Source organism: Vanellus vanellus (genome assembly GCF_965231255.1).
Source record: "Vanellus vanellus genome assembly, chromosome: 8".
NCBI classification, from domain to species: Eukaryota; Metazoa; Chordata; class Aves; order Charadriiformes; family Charadriidae; genus Vanellus; species Vanellus vanellus.
Genome location: NC_138913.1, coordinates 30,253,613 through 30,274,474, shown reverse-complemented (window position 1 = coordinate 30,274,474; position 20,862 = coordinate 30,253,613). Strand labels below are relative to the sequence as shown.

Genomic DNA, 20,862 nt, shown 5'->3' with positions numbered 1-20,862 from the left:
AAACGCCGAACACCACACAGGGGGCAGTCAACCAAGTCAAAGGTGTTTGTTAATTCACTTTTCAGAGTGAAACTACATCTAAAAAGACAACAGCCAATAAAAAAAAAATCTGCATTATGAACAATTTAAAAACAACATCAAAATCTTTGCCTCACAGCTTTAAAAACACACCCTGCATAAGAATAATTACAAATGTTTATTCGCGAGAAGCTTTTCTGGAGGAATTGTGCACAGGCAGAGCGGCTCAAGGCCAACCGCTCGGTGTTGACCACCAGACCTCGCTACAAGAGAGACGTAGTCGCTTACAACTAATTCCTGTTGGTTCTTGAGCGACAGTCGGTGTCCTGCGGGAATGGAGCCATGGTTCCACGGCGAAGGGCCTGTGCTGCGGAGCAGGAGGGCAGCGATGCCCCGGGCCCGGGCACTCCCCTGCCGCTGCTTTGTCCTGGCGGGGATCTGCAGGCTCAGCAGGGAGCGTTCAAGCACGGGGCTGGGAACCCACCTCCCTGCGTGCACTCACCAGAACTGTTTCCGAATCTGGGGCTTTCTAGGGAGAAAGATAAACAGTGAGGGGTGAACCACAGGTTGCGCTGGTCAATGACATATCTTCAAACTGAGCACCTCTGGATAGCAGGAGGTGACCTTCTGATGAGAAGTATCTTGCTAACCACAGCTCAGTCTTCTCTTATAAATCATTCCTGTGTGCTTGGCGGGCCCTGGGTGGAGGAGAAAGCCTTCAGAACAACGTCTCACCTGTCTCAGCAGAGATGTATACCTCTTCCCAGGTATAATTGCCCAGGTTCACAGGCTGCTTCAGCCAACGATCCTCTGCCAACATCGCTAGAGTCATGCGCTGCTCTGGGACAGGATGCAAAAGCCCAGCGATGAGATCCATGAGATCTGGGGAGAGACAGCAGTAAAAGGAACAGCTCAGGCTGTATTTTAGGCATGCTGGGAATGCAAGATATGGTTTATATTCAAAGAATGCAGATTTTAATTACAAATCCTCCCCGTTAATCCCTTGTGCGGTACTGTTCTACCACAGTCTTAGTCACGTGCGCTCAGCTCTGGCAATGATCTGAGAGTTGCAGGTTGTGAAAACAGAGAACAGAGAGCAGAGTTACAACACAAAGAAGACAGAAGTAGAAGCAGATGCCACAGAGGCAACCCTGACCCACTGTTCCCAAGCCCCGTCTTGTCCGGCAGTTGCCCCATGTTTGATCAGTGGTTAAAGGTGCACTCAGGGTTCAGGGAAAGCTTCCGAAATTTACCGGTCAATTGCAGCACCCTGAAGCCTTATAACCATAGCGCTCCTAAGGACCACCGAGAACTTGTTGATGAAGATTTCTTTAGCCTGACATGCCATTAGTTTTCTATACCTCCAACAGAAAACAAGGCCAGTGTACTTCTCCTGTGAGGTCAAGCTATACAATTAATTCAGAAATTATACGTTAACACATTGTCATCCATCCCAGAAGTAATGCGGCATTGATTTGCTATTGTTCAAGTGAGATAAAACTTGTGTTAGCGTTACAGGAGTGCCATTGTTGATCTTAAAGTTTTCTACTAGAATGGACCTTCCCATTATTTGTTCTGGCTTCCTCAGCTACAAAACTCACTGAAACTTGACAAGCTGATAGGTCGAGTCATCAGAATAAACGAGAGCCCTGGAATTTGAAACTAATGAAACATAGGGCAGATAGCTGTATTCATCATAGGCATGAGGAACTGCAGAACTTACCTGAAAAGGACAGCTTGGATAACTCCGCTTCAGTGAGCAGCTTTTCAAATCATTGCAGAGCACACCTGGAAGCATTTTTCCAGTCTTACCCTTTATTTCCAGGGAATAAATGCTGCTCATAACTTTCCCAAGAAAGTTTCCTTTTAGAAAAACCAACGAGAAAAAATTCACCTTTTGAGACAGGCCAAGGAGGGTTCAGGACAGCTGCCACGGCCTCCTCCAGCTCACAGAAGGGATTCTCTCCAAACACCAGGGTATAAAGGGTGACACCAAGCGACCACATCTCCAGCTCAGGGCCCTGGTACCTACACAGAGATAAATTTGCCTAAACTCAGATTGCAAATACGTAATTGCATGCCAAAGAAACTAAAAAGAAAAAAAGGCAGCTGACAGTTCCAATTTTTAACACAGGAAGTTTGTGAGAATTCTGATAAAGGTTCTCGCATGTTTTTGAGAAGTCTGTATTATCCTTCTCTCTGAAAGAAAGACAACCAAAGAACGACCAACCAATTTCAGTTGATGAGTATGTGTAATATGCACCTAGACTTCCACACGCATAAGCTGGTGACAAGAGAACTTAAGCCTCCCCCTCCACCACAGCCCAAAACTATCAAGTAAATATTTAAATGGAAGATGAGACAGTTGAATCCCATCTGCCTCCTCCCATCCTTTTCAAAACAAAAATTATTTGGAAATAACTATTAGCTATCTAGATTCCAACTGAGAAAAAGGGACAGTTTCTTCACACAGCGACAGGCTGAATTCCCAGGAGCGCTGCTTCAGCTTCCACCCAGTTGCCAGTAGGGCTTTCCTCTCCTCCTTGTGTAGCTTCCCCCCACACACCCCCCCAACCCCATTAAGAGGAGCTGCCTGAATGACCCCTGAGAACAGCTATGAAATGAGAGCAAGATAACCTACTTGTACGTACAATTAATGTTTACCACCCTGTGATGGTAAGGCTTCCCTCCAGGAGTGGGTGTGAGACTGCCAGCCTCCAAGTAGAGAGCACACAGGGAAGGAGAGAACAGGGAAAAGGCAGCTGAGATTTGGGCAGCACATCCAAGAGAGCAGCAATGCAAGCTGCGAGGGAAGAACCCTTGAGTCCAGAGGAGCAGAAAAATCAATGGGGAGATGAACATTGATCAAACTACAAAAATTCATACAGGGAAGCAAGTAGGAAAGAAGGGAACAGACGAGATGAGAGCAGGGGAAGTACAAAACACAGACACAGTAAGGGGCAGACGCTGTACAGCAATCCTTGCCTATACCACCTCTCTAAAAGAGCAGCTTTTAATAGAGACACATCAGCATGTTCATATGCAGGTATGAAGAGAAGGTTAGCAAGCTGATGTACAGCTCATGAATGATTAAGGAAAAAGGACACATTCAAGTCACAACACGACTCACCCAGATTTCTACCAGACTGGGAATGAAAATCATAGGCTTGTTCTTGAACTCGGCTCTGCAGTAGGACAGACATTAGTGCAAGGCTTTGCAAAACATCTGACCGGAATAAGAAAACCTGTCAGCAGGCTTAGTCAGAAACAACTTTGTACGTATTCAAGCCTTTACAAATAATTTCTGTCGCTGCAGTGCCCTACTTTACATGCATTCAAACCTTTACAAGTCATTTCTGTCACTGCAGTGCCCTAAATCTCACTGCAGTTTTCTGTGGCCACATACTCTAGCAGAGCACCAATGGCAAGCAGCTTCTCTACTCCAGCCCTGCACGCACATTTTTTTGGTGCGATGGACACAAAAATTACTTTTCAGAGGGTGACATACGGTTTGCCAGACAGCACTTCTGGTGAGCAGTATTCAATTGTCCCACAGAAAGTATAAAACAATTTGCCGGGTTCCAGGTAGGCAGCTGAACCAAAGTCCACTAATTTAATTGTGAAATCTTCAGCAATGACAATGTTTTCATCCTTAATATCTCTGTGAAGGATGTTTCTACAGTGGAGATACCCAACAGCTGATACAAGCTGAAAGAAGAGGAAAGAAGTAGGTGTTACCATACAGAGGTATCCTTCTGGATAGTCTATGTGGCATCAGAGAGTTCCAATAGCCACATTTTGGCACTATATGAACAAGATATAGATCCTAATTTTGGTAACTGGAAATGAACTCAGGCATGCCTGTCAGCATTGCTGCAGTGGGTGTTACAATGCTCCTGGGAGAGACATAAAAAAGCTTTTGCTTGCTTTCCTCTCACAAATATGCAGGAAGATGGCATGCTACAGTCACGATGCGCTTGGTTTTTTTTGGTTAGAAGCATCAGAGCTTACTGGTACAATCCTGCAGGTTACTCTATTTTTATCCCAGCTTCATTTGAAGGGTCCTTTGATTTCTCCAGAAGGATATTACTGTGTACCTCCAATACTGCAGGATGACAAAGCATTTAAGAGTGAAGTTTGGTATAAATAAAATAGTCACTCCTAAATTCCATTCTTCTTTCTGCACGATTTCAAGCTATAGTGCCGTAATTATGAATAGCATCAGAATTATATCGCCGTGGAGACAATCGTGCTCCCTACCACAATACATTTGAGCAAGAAAAGCAGATGGCTGAGGGAGAAGTTTCTATTTATAATACAAAGCTCCCTCTGCAGAGAAATACTGTACAGGTCTGAAGTAAAAAAGCACCCCTACAAACTCAAGGGTGGTTTAGAAAAAGGGCTTGTCCATCAGAAGTCTAAAGGCACTACAGAGTGCAATTTGTGAATGCATACTGCACAGCAGACACAGAGAAGGTGCATCGCTTTGGCTACCATCTTCCATCAGCACACCAGCTGAGGGGAGTGGGACGCAGCAGTGGGTTACCATGTGCAAAGTAATTCTTGCATACCCTTGAGCAAGAAATTTACTCCAAAACATGTGAGGGGGAACCAACTGGCGACTCCTGTTGTGGTTAACTCAATGAACAAAGGATAGCTCTCAGGCGAGGTTCTGACTCACCGTAAACTACGTTGAGTTATTTTGCATTATGCCACGTTAAATTTCAAGATAATTTCTTGACTTTAAATTCTTTAAAAAGAGGAGAGCCCTTTACCCCTGTAACCAATCTAAACCAAACACTGATCTAAGTGAAAGTGTGGCTTTTAGTGAGGCTTGGGGCAACTTCTGCGTGCTTTCTTCCTCCCACGGGGGAAATATGACTGCCACATGAATGGGCATCCTGGTGACCGGGGATGCGTGCTACTACAATCACAGCCAGGAGCTGATGGCTCTACAGGAAATCCTTATATGAAGTTAGGTCCTTTAAAGGTTTCTTTGTTACAGCTTTCTAAGTAAACCTTAAGGTTTCTGCAGGTAGCATTTCAGTTAGCTAGAAATCAGCCCTACAGAATAATTCTGCAGGTACTGAGCAGGACTCTAATTCAGCATGCCTGCTGATTAGCCAGTAATTCTTTTGAGCAAAATAGGGTGCCAGTTCTAACATTAACCAAATCTTACCTGCATGTAACAACTGTACATTCCCAGCTCTCACCTGTCTGAATATATAGCTCGCTAATGGCTCATCCAAGTTAGGCTGATGATCAATGAATGTAAAAAGATCCAGTCCAGATCCATGTTTCTCCATTACCAACTGGAAGAAATGTTCGTTTTCAAATACATCCAGCACCTATAAATAACAGACTTTTAAATCATGTGCTTCATCCACAAACTGCCTTTTTTTTCTTTTAAACAAGCACTACTCTCCTCTTGGAGATTTAATCAATGGGTATTAAAATCTTTGAAGTCTCATTTTACTGAGTACAAATGTTTCTTGAAAAGACAGCATAGTTAAAACTGAGAGCAGAATTAAAACCAAGAGGAATTCTCTTTCTGAGAAAAAAAACTAAAACAAAACACCACAACAACCCCAAAACAAAGAAGAGGGATTGAGATATGTATCCAGATTATTTACTGAACTAGTACATGTTCAGATGTGGCATCACACTTCCAAGATATGCATCCTGTCATCTTGAAATAACATATAGACTTTTTCTTCTGTTAGAGTCACATCGTCAGATCTATGTTTACATCAATTGTTTGGGGCAAAAGTGTCAAAGCAAGCGATAGTCTGCTGTAACATACCCTCCAAAACAAAACAGGATGGGTAGGTTCCTTTCTTTCTGGCTAAGGTAGATTTAATACAGAGCACTTCCTCAGTCCTGAAGAGGAACACAAGATGCCAAGTATTCAAAGGAACCACCTGATGCAGTTCCAATTGCATTCACTCAGAGTTCACTGTACCTTAATGATACTGGGGTGCTGCAGCTTCAACAGGATTGTGATTTCTTGAGTAACTCTTCCCAGATCAGGATCATCTACCCAGCAGTCCTCAAGCACCCTCTCCTTCCAGATGAACTTTACGACAACCTACACAGACAACAGCATTCAGCATCACCTGCAAAAGTATGGCTTTAAGTATTTGATAAGTTAATTTCCAGGAAAAAATGTTAGTGAATCATATTACTAGAAGGACAGAAGTAAGCCAAGGCGCATTATTTATAGTACCTTTAAACATATTTAAACTAATGTAGTCCTAGAAGCCAAACAATGCACAGAAATGGAAGATATTTATTTTCTTTTTATTGATGCTCTGAATTCCAAAGGCATTGACAGGCCAGCTCTCTTATCAACCCAATTACAGCAGTGGTGACTTCTGGCACAGGCAGTACAGTGGAGGAAAACGAGCACTTAACATCCATGCAGGGAAACACCAGAGCTTGCCTCTCAACACCCAAAATACTTCTGCTGATAAAGAGGAGGGTCCCATAACCTTAACATGTCTACTCTGCATTCTTGAGTCGGGGCACATTAAAGACTTTCAAGTTTGTCATTCTCTTTAGTAAAGGAAGACTAAACCCTGTAATTCTGTTAAGATTAATGTATACTTCTTTCAACAGGTTAAATTAGCTACACAGTCAGTCTCATTCTGTGCCTGTTGCCTTAGGTAACATTCATATACTACACCAATGCGAACATTTTGATGTCCTGTTTCCATGAGGTTAGCGATTTCAGATTTCTGCTTAAACAAAGGAAAACCTCAAACTACCAAATAGCAGCTTTCAATAGCGTGGTGTTGACAGAATATGAACACCCTAACCTTTCTGCATTCATCCTAAATAATTACTGTGATGAGATCTAAAACAAAATATTTAACCTCCTGGTGATCTTTCTTGCCCATGGCAGTCCAGACAAAGCCAAAAGATCCTTTGCCAATAAGACTGAGAGTATTGTAATTTTTTGCATATTCTCCCTCACATGCCCTTAATCTTTCAAGCTCTTCAGCTCTTCGGGAACTCTCAAAAAGTGAAGCTGATCTGATTGCCTAGGTACAGATAAAAAAAAGAAAAAAAAAAGAAAAAAATGAGCAAGCCACAAAATCATGTTTATAAAATGAAGTAAATACTGAAAAGAAAGTACACATCTGCAAGAATAGCTAAAAGGAGTGATCTTTGGTTTTGACAGCAAGAACTGTATGTTGATGTAACCATCACCATAGGAGACAAGTTAAGTCAACAGTCAGCTCTCAGCAGCTACAAATACTGCTTAATTCAGAGAAAGGTAAAGAAAACAGACGCATATGCACCTTAGATGCTCGCACAAATTCCCTGTGCAAGTAGGAGAATTAATTCATTGTAGTTTATCACCAAGTGATAATTTTATTTGATGAATAAGAAGTAGGTTACTTTCAATATTGTAATTTTTCCAGGTAAGCGTATTCTAGATGGACAGAACTAAAAAGGTGCTGTCTATAAATTTGTCGATTTCTATTTGCCTTAGTAACTTGAAAAGGGTTAGTATATAAAAGATATTACATTACCAAACTTTCTGATAAGATAGCATTTTAGTTCTGTAGATTGGTCTCTTAGCAGACACGAAAAGCAAACAAGTTCAAGGCATACCATCCTAAATTTAACACCCCAGTAAAATCCCTACTAAAGAAACATTGCATGCCTTCCGACCATGGCCTGCAACACTGCGCAAGAAATTAAACACAACGGAAGTTTTTCTTGCTCTGAGGATAGGGTTTGGGGTTGTTTGTCTCAGTGATTATTAGGTCTCTCCACCAAAGATGGTATCTAAAATGCACGGTAACAGAACATCTTTATGACATGCACTGCATTCCGTATGAGAGGAATCACAACAGATATCATGGGGGCATTTGTTCTGAATAGTGAAATTTGGAGTTATACAAGAAATGGTCAGAACTGATTATATTTCAACATACATGTGCGTGTACATTGAAGATGATTCTCTAAAGGAAAACAGAACCACCTTATTACTCAGCTCTCAAAGATCCCATAAATAAAAGTTTCCAAATAGCAAGCTTTGCCAATAGCCAAGCTTTTCACTCAAATATCTACTTTATCTCCCAGCTCACTGATTAAAGGCAGGGGAGGGAAACTACATGTCTACTCTGCAGTACATCTCAATAAACAGCAGCTCCTCAGAGCCTCCTGGAGTTTGGAACTGTCGCCACTATACATGTTACACATGTGATATCTAAATATGTATGTACTTCTCTGCTAAGGTCATCATAAAATCCAGCTACCTAAAGATCTAGGGAATGCATACATTTATGCAAGGGATCTAGAAGATCACCGCTACCTATTTCAATTGATCAAAGACAACTATTTTCCTCTACAGCCTTGGTCAAAGTACTGTCAGTTTTACATCCCACCACTAACCAAAAACAGGCCCAAGCAGTTTTGTGTTCGGCTTTTATGGCATTGACATGTACCTACTGTTCAGCTATGTGGTGTTAGCTTTCTGTACACCATCCCGACTCAGCATCTCAGGAGGCAGCTAGAAACTGCAGTTTTCTTTTGTTGACACAAGTCAGTCAATGAAGGTTTTCCGCCTAGTATTTCCTTTTTTAATAGCATTGTGTCATTGGTGCCTGTGTGATTACACTGATTTAAAAATTAATCTCACCACACTGGTGCAAACCTCTATTGTAGATGTACTTAAGCCATCCTAAGAACAAATTTAAAATAAAGTGTTTTGATTCTTCAGGCTGGAACTCAGCCAAACGCACACTACCAGAAATGTTACAAAATAGCAATGTGTCCTTTTTACAGCAAAGAAACATTTCTTTTGACATAAAAATAGGGAAGCAAAGAAACAGCAATATCTGCCCACCATCTGGTGACCTTATTATAATTTGAAAAACTTGTCGACTATCTTCATCTTAACAGTCAAACATGGAGAGAAATGCTCAATATTACACAAAGGTAGAATTTCTTACTTCTCCAAGACTATGTGTAGAAAGATCTGCAATAGACTGAGCAGAGCTTGCTAGACTGGAGAGCAAAAGTTGAGTCTTTGCTACAGCTTCCCTCTGGCTCTGTAGAAGGTCTTTCACCACCCAGACACAGAAAAGTAAGGCAGGGTCCTGCAGTTCTACACGTTTTACTTCAAAGAGGATACCTGTAGAAAGAGGTGAGGAAGTTAAAATGGTAGAATGAAACTTTAGTGTTGCACAAGACCACAGACATCTTAGGACAAAATTCTGAGCTCTTAAGAAAGTGAATTCCTCCATTGTTCATTTGGGGAACACCTACTCAATAAGGAATTATCAGAGGGGCTGACAAAAGCACAGCTATTCTAGAGGTACTTGGCAGCTACTCCCCACCTCCCGGCAGACACTTCTGTCAGTGTCCAACTGCAATTATTAATTTCACGTTGTTATTCTAAATTACATAAAGATGGTGATTTTATACAAGCCACAGAATCCAGCTGAACGAGTGAACGAAACACATTCCATCACACAATTTACATACAAGCTATACAATGGAGTTTATATCTTCTGTTCCAAAGTTATCAGGTTCAAATCTTTTAATTGTGTTTTAAGAATATTTCTGAATATTCAGTCTGGATTAATTTCTTAGTAACTTTGTATTTTATATCACCTGCTTTTCCAGGATCCTCTGAGTAGACTTAAATGCCATTTTTTCTTCTAGACACTAGAGCTTCTTCCCTCCTCTCCACTGTGAGCTTCTAACCAGAATTGACTGCCTTCGGCAAAAACGTGGGCCAAAAAGAGCATCCCGATAAGAGTTTTTGGAAAAGGAGAAATAGGTTTAACTTACTTAATTGTGAACCGTCTCTGTGACAGCAATTCCCAGTGTAGCTGCCTTCCAGAATCTCCAAGGTCAAAGGAGCTGCTGGATTCAGCCTTCCTTCTTGTTTCACTGGCGTCGATGTTAGTTTTATCTCCATATTTTGCTGCCCATGCAACTGACAGTCTTCTTCGGGACTGCCGTTGCTTTTCAGTGGGTTTCTGGTGACGTTGTCCCCCACAGTCTCTGCAAGAGTTTCAGGCTTCTCAAGAAATGCTTTGGAGGATTCTTCAGAGTTTTCTAAATGCCTTTGGGAGGCCGGCCACCCAGAACCATGTTCTACGGCAACACCATTCAACAGCTGCTTTTCTTGCCCAGTTGAAAAGGCACTGTTTTTCTGAGTTAGCATACTGCCTACAGCCAAGTCCACTGCATTAGAGGAGGATGCTCCTACAAGAGCTGCAGTAATACCTGAACGATCGTCTGAGCTCCCCTTGACACCAGTATTCAGACCCAGTACCTCAAGACCAGAGCAAACACAGTTCAGCTCAGTGTCCGATTCTTTAACCTCTTCAGTGTTTGTGGCAACTCCAGGTGCTGAAGCATTGCAACCCATTTTATTTCCTGAGCAAACACCATGGATAATATTTCTTCCATTTGCAAAGAAGGATGAAGCATCATTTAGCAGGCAATTTTCAATGACTATGTGCTCAAGGCTGGCATGTTTTGCATCACACATCAAGTTTGGATTTGACAACTGCCCTGTAACCGTGTGGCTTTGAAAGTCTTGTCTGCAGTCCGATGTTGTCCCAGCCCAGGGCTCATCTATTGTTGGTGTTCCAGGGGAGTTACAAGTAACATCAGAAGGCAGCTCCGTCGGGCTGTAGGATGCGGTATCTAGATTGTCTTCTAGCCTAGAACAAACAGGTGACCAGGCAACATTTACTGAAGAAGCTTGTCCCCAGGCATCAGTGGAGTTCTGATGCTTCAGCATTTCACATGGCAACCTACAGATCTCCTGACAATTTACTTCCTTGACATCTTGATGGTGAACTTGCAACTGCTTAGGCAAGTTACTAGTCTCACTGGCATTTCGAGTCCCAGATGTATCAGATACTGCACTATCACTGCTTCTTACGGGAATCTTCATGTTCTGGCCTAAATCCAACTGTTCTGAATCAGATGATGTGGGAGAGAGTCTTGCAAAGAGCATCTTTTGAGAATTATTTGATCCTGCAGTTTCCACTGTTCTACACTGTTCCACTGTTCTGACTCTGTCAAGCCAGGTTTCAGGGTAAGGCTCTCTATGGTGGGCTGACAGCCCATCGGTAGCAATGCTGTCTTCACTGTAAGGATTCAAAGTTATTAGCGATATAATGATGACAAAAAAAAAAAGAAAAAAACATCATACTGTATACTACTCACTCTTGCATTACCACAGTCACTATTTAAAACCGGCACCAATTGTTTTATTTTAAAGTTTAAAAGAAAAAGGCAGAAAGCCATTGGGACAGGCATACAAAATCCTAACAAATTCCATCTTGACCAAAGAAGAGCAGGTTCCTATGGATTACTTCCTTCTCTAGCTTAATTTCTAAATGTATATCATAGATCATTTACCACAACAAAAAGCCAATACACGTGGCAGGATAATTCCAGTCCTGAGAACAGAAGATCCCTTGTCTGTCCAACATAAGATGGATGTCCTCATCCATCAGTTTAACCACGGTTCACTGAAGCCCATAGCACCGGGTATTTTACAAACATTTCTATCAGTAAAAACTCAGAGTAGAAAAACAATCCATGCAGCAGAGCACTTACAATCCAGGTATAATATGAGAGACACAAACCCAGGAAAGCACAAGGAAACAATAAGACTATCAGTCTCTTTAAAAAGCAGCAAGAACCATGCTGTAATAGTCTATATATTAAAAAGGGCAGTAAGTATTTTCTGAGAGTTAGAATTGTTAATGTGGAAGGCTTAAAATTTGATTTAAGAGAAACCATGTGCATCGTATAGGTACTTGTGCAGAATTTCTAACCTTGTAACAGCAAAAAAACCCTGGAAAGGTACAATAAAAATGGCTGGACTCTAGTACGCAGTACCCTGTTTTAATGGATGACCTGACAGTTACACTGAGCACCAAAAGGAATAACATTTAGAATTCATTCAGGTAACCTGGCTTCAGTGCAATATCAGCTGGTAGATACCATGGAAGGAAATAAACATTCACTCTTTCTGATCTAGCAAAGATAGAGCCTAATTACCTCCCCTAGCCTGGGTGAAGCGTTTGGTCCCCTTTAGAGATGGAACTCTTGTAACTTTACAATTGTAGGTTGTACAGATCTAAACAGTCCATGAAATACCTACCTATTAGAGGGTGTGGATGTCACTTCAGGAGGTGAAGGAGTAGAAAATAAACTGGTCCCATTCTTTTCTTTAGTCTCATCATATATTAATTTGTCATATTTGTGTCTTTGTTCCAATTTCTGCTCTTCATCTCTTGACAGAAGGCTTGCTAAAGATGCAGCCAAGAAGCTGCTGTCTGTACAAAACAAGAAAAAAAAACCATACCAACTTAGCCTTTTATGTTTAGGCTTCAGAGACTACAGTGATTAAAACCAATCTTGGAACTGCCTTGGTCTGTCTCGTCCCAAAGGAATTGAGTATAAAAGACTTGATTAAGGCAAAGTAATCCAAATGTAAGCACTCCACTCTACTTTGGCCTGAGAAGTCATCACAAGCAAGCATCTAAATGTTTCAGGGCTGCTGAAGTTTGCCTTCCTATCAAAGCTCTTGGACAATTATTGGCCTCCTGGGTCAGCTACTTGAATTGAAGTTCAGAGACCTAAAAAAAGGGCCAATGACCATACAAAGTCTGGAAATAACGTGATCATACAAATACCAGCAGCAAAAAAAAAAAAAAAAAAAGCCCCAAACACACATACACTCCCCATTCCAAATGCTTAAAATGAAAAGGTTTAGACGGCATTTATATAACTCACTGAAATTGCAAGACAAAAAGTATAGAATCTAAACATGTTTAAGAGAAAGAATAAGAACTTCTTTCCTTCCCCAGTGACAACAAATAAAAAGAGAAAAACCACAAGTTTGTAAGGTAAAGTAAACCAAGTGAACAAATCTAGATTCAAATCTAGAACAATCCTTCCATTTAGTAAAGACCGAGTGCCAACAACGCGTCTTTACTGAACAACTGAATTACTCCTAGATTAGGGGCATCACTTCAACAAATACCTAAGAAATTGCACACTGTCTACTAACTCTTCTTTGTTCCAGTACTGTGCATTGGTTTCAATGCAGATGCGCATTTCTAAGCAAAGAAAAGAGAGAAAGAAAACAGGGAAAAAAACCCCAAACAACCAAACAACAAAACTAAGGAGACAAAACAAGCATAAAAGATCTATTGCGATATGTAAGAAAGTGTGCACTTGCTTGTGTTCTCTGTTTTGGGCAGGGCTAGCTGGAAAGACAGATTCAGAGACATGAGGCTTCCTTGCTTCTGTTTATTCCTTTTGTGTTCAGAGAAATACAATCTTGATAAATTCTTTGTAAATGCAGCAAACTGCATCAGAGGAATATGAGATGCCTCCTCACTGAAACACCACAGCAACATAACATTGAATGTTAGCCAGCGACATGAGCCAATTCAGAGGACTATTAGAATATTCCCTTAAAATATTAGTCCTAAGAATCTACAGCTCTGCTGCAATACTGTCACAAAAGCTCTATTTTACACAGTCTTAAAATACTCAGACATTCTAACAGGGGAGGGAAAGGGAAGTGCTTGTTAATACAAAGCATTCTCTATTAACAGTGTAATTTCCAACTTGGATATTCAGTTTCATTTTCTTAGCCACAAAGAGAGAAGCACAAGCTCAGGTGAACAATTCTGTTCACCTTAAGTTTATGGTGGAAATCCAATTTAAAAACAGCATGGAGGTGCATTGCTTTTCAAAGCACGTTCCCATGTTCATAGGCAAATCTCTCGTCTCTATTAATTTTACCTTTGTTACAGCAGCCAGAGCCAGCTGTACGGCAGGCAGCAACATCTTCAAAGATGCACTCACTCTCTGTCCCCATGGAGTCATCAAGAGGAGGTAATGGCACAGAACAGTCACTGCTTCTCTCCATGTTGTTATAGAAACCAGGGATCAGGAATGTAATGTTCTAAAACACAGAACGAAACCTTATAAAGCTAAGCTGACTCTCAGGTTGGGGGCAAATAATAACAGTCCATGTTTGTGGACCTGATTCTGATTAATAGCCAGGCAAAAGTGATCTACGTGACTGATGGAGAACATATACTTGAAATACATCCTAGCTCCTCATCACTGCAAGGCTTAGCAATTACAGCAGGGGAATTTGCATATTATCTTACAACTCGGTCACAGAACACAGGGAACACAAAGCTTTTGTGACAGAGAGAATTGAGTGCAAAAGACAACTTTACAATTCCAATGGATATGCTGCCAGACACAGCAGTCTTTTGGGAGGGATTAAAACTCCTGTCTTACCTTTCCCAACAGTTCTTTCTTCTCATAGCCAAACAGCATTAAAGCAAAACTATCCTTGATGCCACAGATGGTTCCATCTGACTGGACAGTAATAAGACCACTGATGTTGGAGAAAACCACGACTGTAGCAGAGTAATGATAGCCTGTGAACGAGCCTTCTTTTTCTGTCTGCAGAACACCATCTTTCTGCATTGCTGCTTGGTCCTCCTCCAGAAGGCTTACTTGCAGCTTTAAACTGAGAGGAAACATGCTACCCTCTCTGGATTGGCCTACAGCTCGCTGGATCCTGAGGTTCTAAATTAAAGCAAAAAAAAACAACACCCAAACAAACAAAACACAAACAGAAAACCTCTAACTAACCAAATGTTTTGGTTTTATTTCAGTATTCGTATAAAATTACACAAGAACATTCTCAGGAAAAAGGAGCAGGAAAAGAAAAATTAATCAATCCTGTGAATATTAAAATGAACAAAGTCTGGTTTTCTAAGGATTTGGAATCCAGGGTTGAACTCCTGTATGACTATCCTGATGATGAAGACCGGGAAAGCACATGCTGCAGCTTTTCAGCAAATAAGGCATTAATAAGGCTTCTTTCAACTAACTAGCTGCCTGTTTTCATGGCATTTGCAAGATCTGGGTATTCTTTAGACTCCTCAGACAGACATGACTGAAACTGGCTAAAGAACTCAAAGGAATTTTAGGGAGCTGACAGAAACAGCATCGTTTCTTAAAACGCCAGGATTGGAGAAAAGTGTCTTTCACCAGGACAGATTCCACAGTGAAAAGTCAGGGCTTGGTCTCATTCCTATTTAGGAAATATTCAGCTCCATAAATTAGCAGCGTATCCCTTTTCAGGGGACTTATGCTTCTCTCTGAAAAGGTTCCCTTCTGTTACATAAGGATGGAAAACAGCATGCACCTGTGTTCCAAATGGGAAGGGTATGGAAGAACGTAGTTGGTGCTTATACTATACCTTTGGGATTTTTTTGCCTAGAGGAGGGATTTGCACAGAAGGAATCAGGTCCTTTATGTGGAGCCCAACTACTTCTTCCAATGTTGGGTAGCCATGGAGATGGGCAAAAAGGAGGTCACATGATGTAATCTCTCCCTTGGGAAGAAAATTTACAGGACTATTTTAATTTTCACATTTTAGCCACAGTCCACTCAATCCTTTAACAACAGTTTCTGCAAATATCTAAGCAAATGGCAGGAAGTTTCATTCTGCAGTCTCTTTGTGGATACAACTACTGCAGTAAAAGCAGACAGAGCATAATGCAATACTTCTCTGACATTACTGTGCAGAGAGCCTGCCCTTCGCCGCAGGGGAGAAGCAGGGGAGATCAACGCTCCTCACAGAACTTTTCCTCAGCAAGCTGATCCCTTCACAAGGGCATCCCTGCCACAGATAACCAACCCCCCTGCCAAACTGTCACTGTTCAAGTCCAAGATGTCCCCGGGCGACAATGTGTCTTAATGGGACTTGTCCAATACGTCAAGGTGAGCTGCATGGGAGAAACAAGCACAGGTCCTGCATATGCAATCCCAGTTTCACAAAGTGCTATGTACACACTTCATGTTCAAAAACAGTAACGTGCCTACTGGCTTTTAGACAACGTTTCATTTGCACATAAACTCTCACAAAATGCGGTCTCATTTGATCATTAGGAAAACACTCACGTCATCCCTGAAGGAAACAGAAGCTGAAAGTCTTTCCACTGGTTCCAGCACAACCACGCAACACTGGTTGTCTTTGCTTCTTATTCGCCTCAGCCAGATCGAGACAGGGATCTTCTCTTTGAAACGGCCTATAACATCCACCTTTCCATAGGATTCAGAGATGAAGTCATAATTTAGTAAGTCTATGGTTACTTAGCAAGAATAAGATTATCGAGCCAAGATATCTCCCTGTCATTGTTAGAAAAACATTGTTCCTTGACCCCTTTTTTTATTGGAAGAAACACAGTTTTAATATGTAGATTAAAAAGTTTGCAGATAATTCACTGATCATACACAAAAAGTCATTGTTGCTTTTGTATCTTCTTTCCCTACCTCAGGAAGGCTAAAGGCATTTCCTTCAGCATAATAAATAATACCTTGCATTCAATGAGAAGTGCCTTTCAGAGATGCCTTATTTAAGAGATGTTCCATGGTGCTAATGAATACTCCACATTAGTAACACAGTTCTTACTGCAAAAATAGCAGTTTAATTTCTTACAGGAAGAGATTCTTCTCAAATCAGAAAATGTTTATCACATAAGCTGCAGTGTTCACATCAAGCCTTTTATAATTTTTACGTGATCTTGACAGAATGGGTTTATGAATTACACTTGGAATGGCTGTAGCTTCGAATTAGTGCCTGTATCAGACATTTAATTTTAATCCTGGATTTCACCAAATCATACTTAGGTTTTTCCCCCCCTGAGGATTCAGGAAGATCAAGCTCTGAGATGCTGACAATTTCAGTATAAAAATAACACACCAGGAAGAACAGGAGCTCATTTTCCAAATATTCTCTAGTGACAACTCAGGATAGCAGCAAGAGAAAATAATTTTCAGACATTTCTCATGCAGTTCTCTTATAAACACACCACTATGGGCAATATATCAATTCCACTCTTTTGCACCAACTAGGGTGCTTTGGCACAGACATTTTACAGTATGTGACTGACTTGTAACTTTATAATACGCACAATGCAATTTAAGATAATTTTTAAAATATTTTAAAAGATCAGACAATTTGGAACATTTCTATAATAGGTTTTTCCACGTTAAGCAATCTATATTGATTAGTTTTAATCTAATGTCCTTTAAATTCTGATTCAGTCAAGTCATCGTGATGATACATGTTGGCAGCTGCAAGGCTCTCATGGGTGCCTCCCAAACCATCTTTTGCCCTGTACATTCCCACATCTGCAAACTTTTAAAAAAAACAGTACTACAAATGACATAACTGCCAAATGCCCGCGAAGTTAAATATATCAGAAAATTATATTGAAAATGTCAAAAAAAACCCAAACCCAAATCCCCAAACCAAAGCCTATAAAAACACTGTATATGGTGGGGAATATTTGCTTAAACATTTCACATACCACGGTTCCTGAAACCACCGATGAACATTCATCAGTTTCTATGTACTCCTCACCCACGGCTTCCGATATGTCTTGACTGGATTTGGATATCAAGCGGGACAGCTTTTGACCAATGAGTTCCTGACTACTGCACCCAAGCAGCTTGCAGGCTTTGTCATTAGCCACTAGGATCTAGAAAAGCAGGAAAAAAATAACAAAACAGCAAAACAAAGAATAAAAGCTGTAAGTTTTTTTAATCGATCGTCACCTCCTCAGGCTGTTGCTTTAATGTCTTATAATATCCCTTCCTCTCGGTGAAAATGGAGTAGTTCTTTCAAAGTCTGAAATTTTCAAAAAGAGTTCACTAAAGCTTCTTATTCTAGGACATCCCTTACTCATGTGTTTTCTTGGTTAGGAGTGTTTGAGACATTGCTGTCCTTTTAGGTTTCCTGTTTTCTTTTAACTGCCTACCTGCTCCAGCCTCTAGTGTAATTTAAATAATTACATCCACAGAGGCAAAACTACAAGTTGTATTTGCAGGCAAGGCCTGGACAGACCACAAAATGTTACCCACACCTGAAGGCATGCAGTGATCACACCAGTCATCAACACACTTAACTCTGTGTTACAGACCAAGTCAGGACTAAATGCCTATAAGGTGGGTAAGCCCAAACTGTCAGTTCAAGCTAAAAATGGCACAGCTCTTTTAAGTTTTCAGTACTGAATTTTATATTAATGTTTACCCTCAGGACAGAAACAGAGACATTCTCTCCCTCCCAATGAAAAAGGCAGATTTACTGCAGCAGATAGAGACCTTGTGCCACCACAAACCCATCCCAGGGTTGGCACTTAACAGACAGAAGGCTTGAAGCACATTCTGCTTTTCCTTCCTCCCCTCGTGCCACATCACAGGTGCATTCTTCTTTATTCCCTCTTTCTGTTTGAAAAGAGACACAAGGCATCCATGCTTCTGCTATTATCCTGTATATTTTGCTAACTACAACCTGCAATGGAAACAAACTGTTGTCAGTCTTTAGAAGACTACTAAGCTTGACCAGACTACAAAATGCCTCCATGATGCTCTGCCTGCCTGCAGATACACATATGAATAACAGCTGTTTTAGCCCGTCTGATGTCATACAACCTATGCCAGTTACTCAGTTTAGCAGTTACTACTACAAATACCTCTGTTGTGTTGACATCCACAGTGAAGATGGCTTTGTTCAGATTGCGTGCAGCAGCTGGGAGGTGCTGGCTGGACTCCTCCACAGCAAGAGCATGCAAAAAGGAGCAAGAACTTCTGGTGGAAGTGGAGAGAGAGGCACAATCCCACTGAGCCCACAGGTTACCAATTTTGCTGGTACAAATGTTACGAGCCGCCAGTGAAGACAAGCAGTAAGAGCTCCATTTCTCCCCTGTGAGAAGATACAGATCAGCTATGTAGCTGTAACAGTCTGCTACAGGAGTATTAGAGGAATGAATAAAAAAAATTAGTTGTCAGCTGAAGCAACTGTCAAGTAATCCCAAGATATATGCTTCAAAATTACAATAAAATCAACAAAAGTAAAAAAAACAGAAACAATTCTAATGAACCTATCTTTTTGAATCACAGCCACTGAAACAATTAAACTCAGTCCACAGGCTAGAAAAAAATTGCTAACATCGATAAGATTGAACCAGACTAGTCAACTCTTAAGTTAACAGAGTTTAAAAGGTTTTGAAATCTCTCAAGTTAAAATTGAAAGTGTTATTAAATATAATTACAGTGTTCAAACCCTTATTAAATCTTGCATTAGTCAGAAGCCAGTGAATTAGCTGTTCACAAGACATGACACTGAAATACCTGTGCCTACACCAATGTTTTATGTTACACAATGCCAAATGATTGTACCAAAATTTTCAATAGTTCTGCCTGTAAAAAATGTTTCCCTGGGAAGTGGCATCAGCAGCCAAATTCCATTGCTCCACTCTCAAAACAGTAAGCAGCTTTGAAGGTTTAGCAGTACTGGAAGGAGCATTATAAACAACTCATCACAAGGACATCTCTGCATTTATGCTCCACATACAGTTATGAATATGCTCACCATAAGAAAACAGGACACATTGTAAACTGAAAAGTTCTTCCCCTCCTAACAGAACCCAGTATAACAACATCTTTCCCCCTGTTGGAAAGGTTTTGTGTTTTAGATACTAATACAAGCTGGCAGGGTGGTCCAATGGCAGCCAATAAAAGTTGCCCAGGGACAAGTACAAGTGCAGAGCACCCACCCAGCAACACATTCTCCCAGCCTGCAGTAACCTATGTCCCGGATGCTTACTGAACAAGCGCTTTCTGGCAGCTACTCCTTGCTACTGCCTCTAGGTTTGGGCCATTGGAGAAGGAAGATCTGAAACAGTCTGAAACACATCACCTTCACTGATGACAGGTGAACTCAATCTCAAAATACTGCACTCACCAGACAGAGATGCTCTAAGCCGGCAGAGTTCAGACAGCTGACTTTTCTTGCTCTTGCTGGCCCAGGGGTAGGATCTACTTAGCTTATCACAGTTGTTCAAGTGAGCACGGACTAAGCCTACTGATGAAGGCAGACAGCCCCCTTCAGAGGGGCTGTAAGCCTTGGCTGCCATGATGATGCTCTGGTTGCCACGCCGCACCTAGGGAGCCACCATCTGTAACAGAAACATCAGAAATTCAGACAGCCTTACAGTCAGTCAGATGCTAACACTCGGGACCCTGGCAGGTAACGATGCCTCCTGAGCCAAAGCACAGCCCTGTAAATTACAGCAAGGCTGGTTCTCACTCTTCCGTGTCCCCATCAACGTTTGGCCTGCATTGTTAACGCAGAGGTGTCTCTACTAACAATTACCCTGCCCTGGCCATATAGGATGCCTGGGATCGACAGGATGCCTCCACCATATTTGTGTAAGTGCGATCCAGGCACCCAGCCGGCACCCTCGCTGTTTTAAACGCAAAAACTTTGCTAACTTGTAAAGTAATTCCCAGTTTTCAGTCAGCAAGTGTGGCGCGCACACACCCACCCACACCCACCTACCCCTTCCCTCCCTCCCAGGGTGCCGCCCGCGCTGCCCACCCTCCCTCCTGGGGCTGCAGCCCTCGCCCGCCGGCAGTGAGGGCCCGGCCGGGCCGCCCCAGCCCCAGCCCCAGCCCCACCGGGACCACCACCGCCACCGCTCCTGAGGTCGGTCACCACAGAGCCAGCGGGCGCGAGGAAGTAGGGGGCGGGACTCAACAGCAACACCGCCCAATAAGCGACGGCGCTCAGAGAGCGGCAGGGAGGAAAGCCAATAGGGTGCCGGCGCGGGAAGAGGCAAAACTGATCCGGCATCAGGAAAACTGCGGCTGCCTCCGGCCTCTCCTTTCCCCGCCGCCTCCGCCGCCGCCACACGCCGTGCTCTGCTTCGAGCCGCCGATCTCAGGCCCGGCCCGGCTCCCCGCTCC

General features: G+C 42.0%; 1 protein-coding gene across 1 annotated transcript; it reads right to left on the bottom strand.

The window, feature by feature from the left end:
- Positions 1-736: 736 nt before the first annotated feature.
- Positions 737-20,089, bottom strand: PASK (PAS domain containing serine/threonine kinase; the record flags this gene model as incomplete). Its single annotated transcript, XM_082487078.1, has 16 exons — positions 19,859-20,089; positions 18,588-18,817; positions 17,424-17,594; positions 16,012-16,152; positions 15,308-15,442; positions 14,335-14,628; positions 13,825-13,987; positions 12,170-12,344; positions 9,829-10,712; positions 8,985-9,166; positions 6,894-7,061; positions 5,981-6,106; positions 5,232-5,366; positions 3,527-3,726; positions 1,913-2,046; positions 737-900 (listed from the first exon to the last, which is right to left on the bottom strand). The coding sequence occupies exons 1-16, from the start codon at positions 20,028-20,030 to the stop codon at positions 737-739; spliced, it is 3,474 nt and encodes a 1,157-aa protein (XP_082343204.1). The 5' UTR covers positions 20,031-20,089.
- Positions 20,090-20,862: the final 773 nt, after the last annotated feature.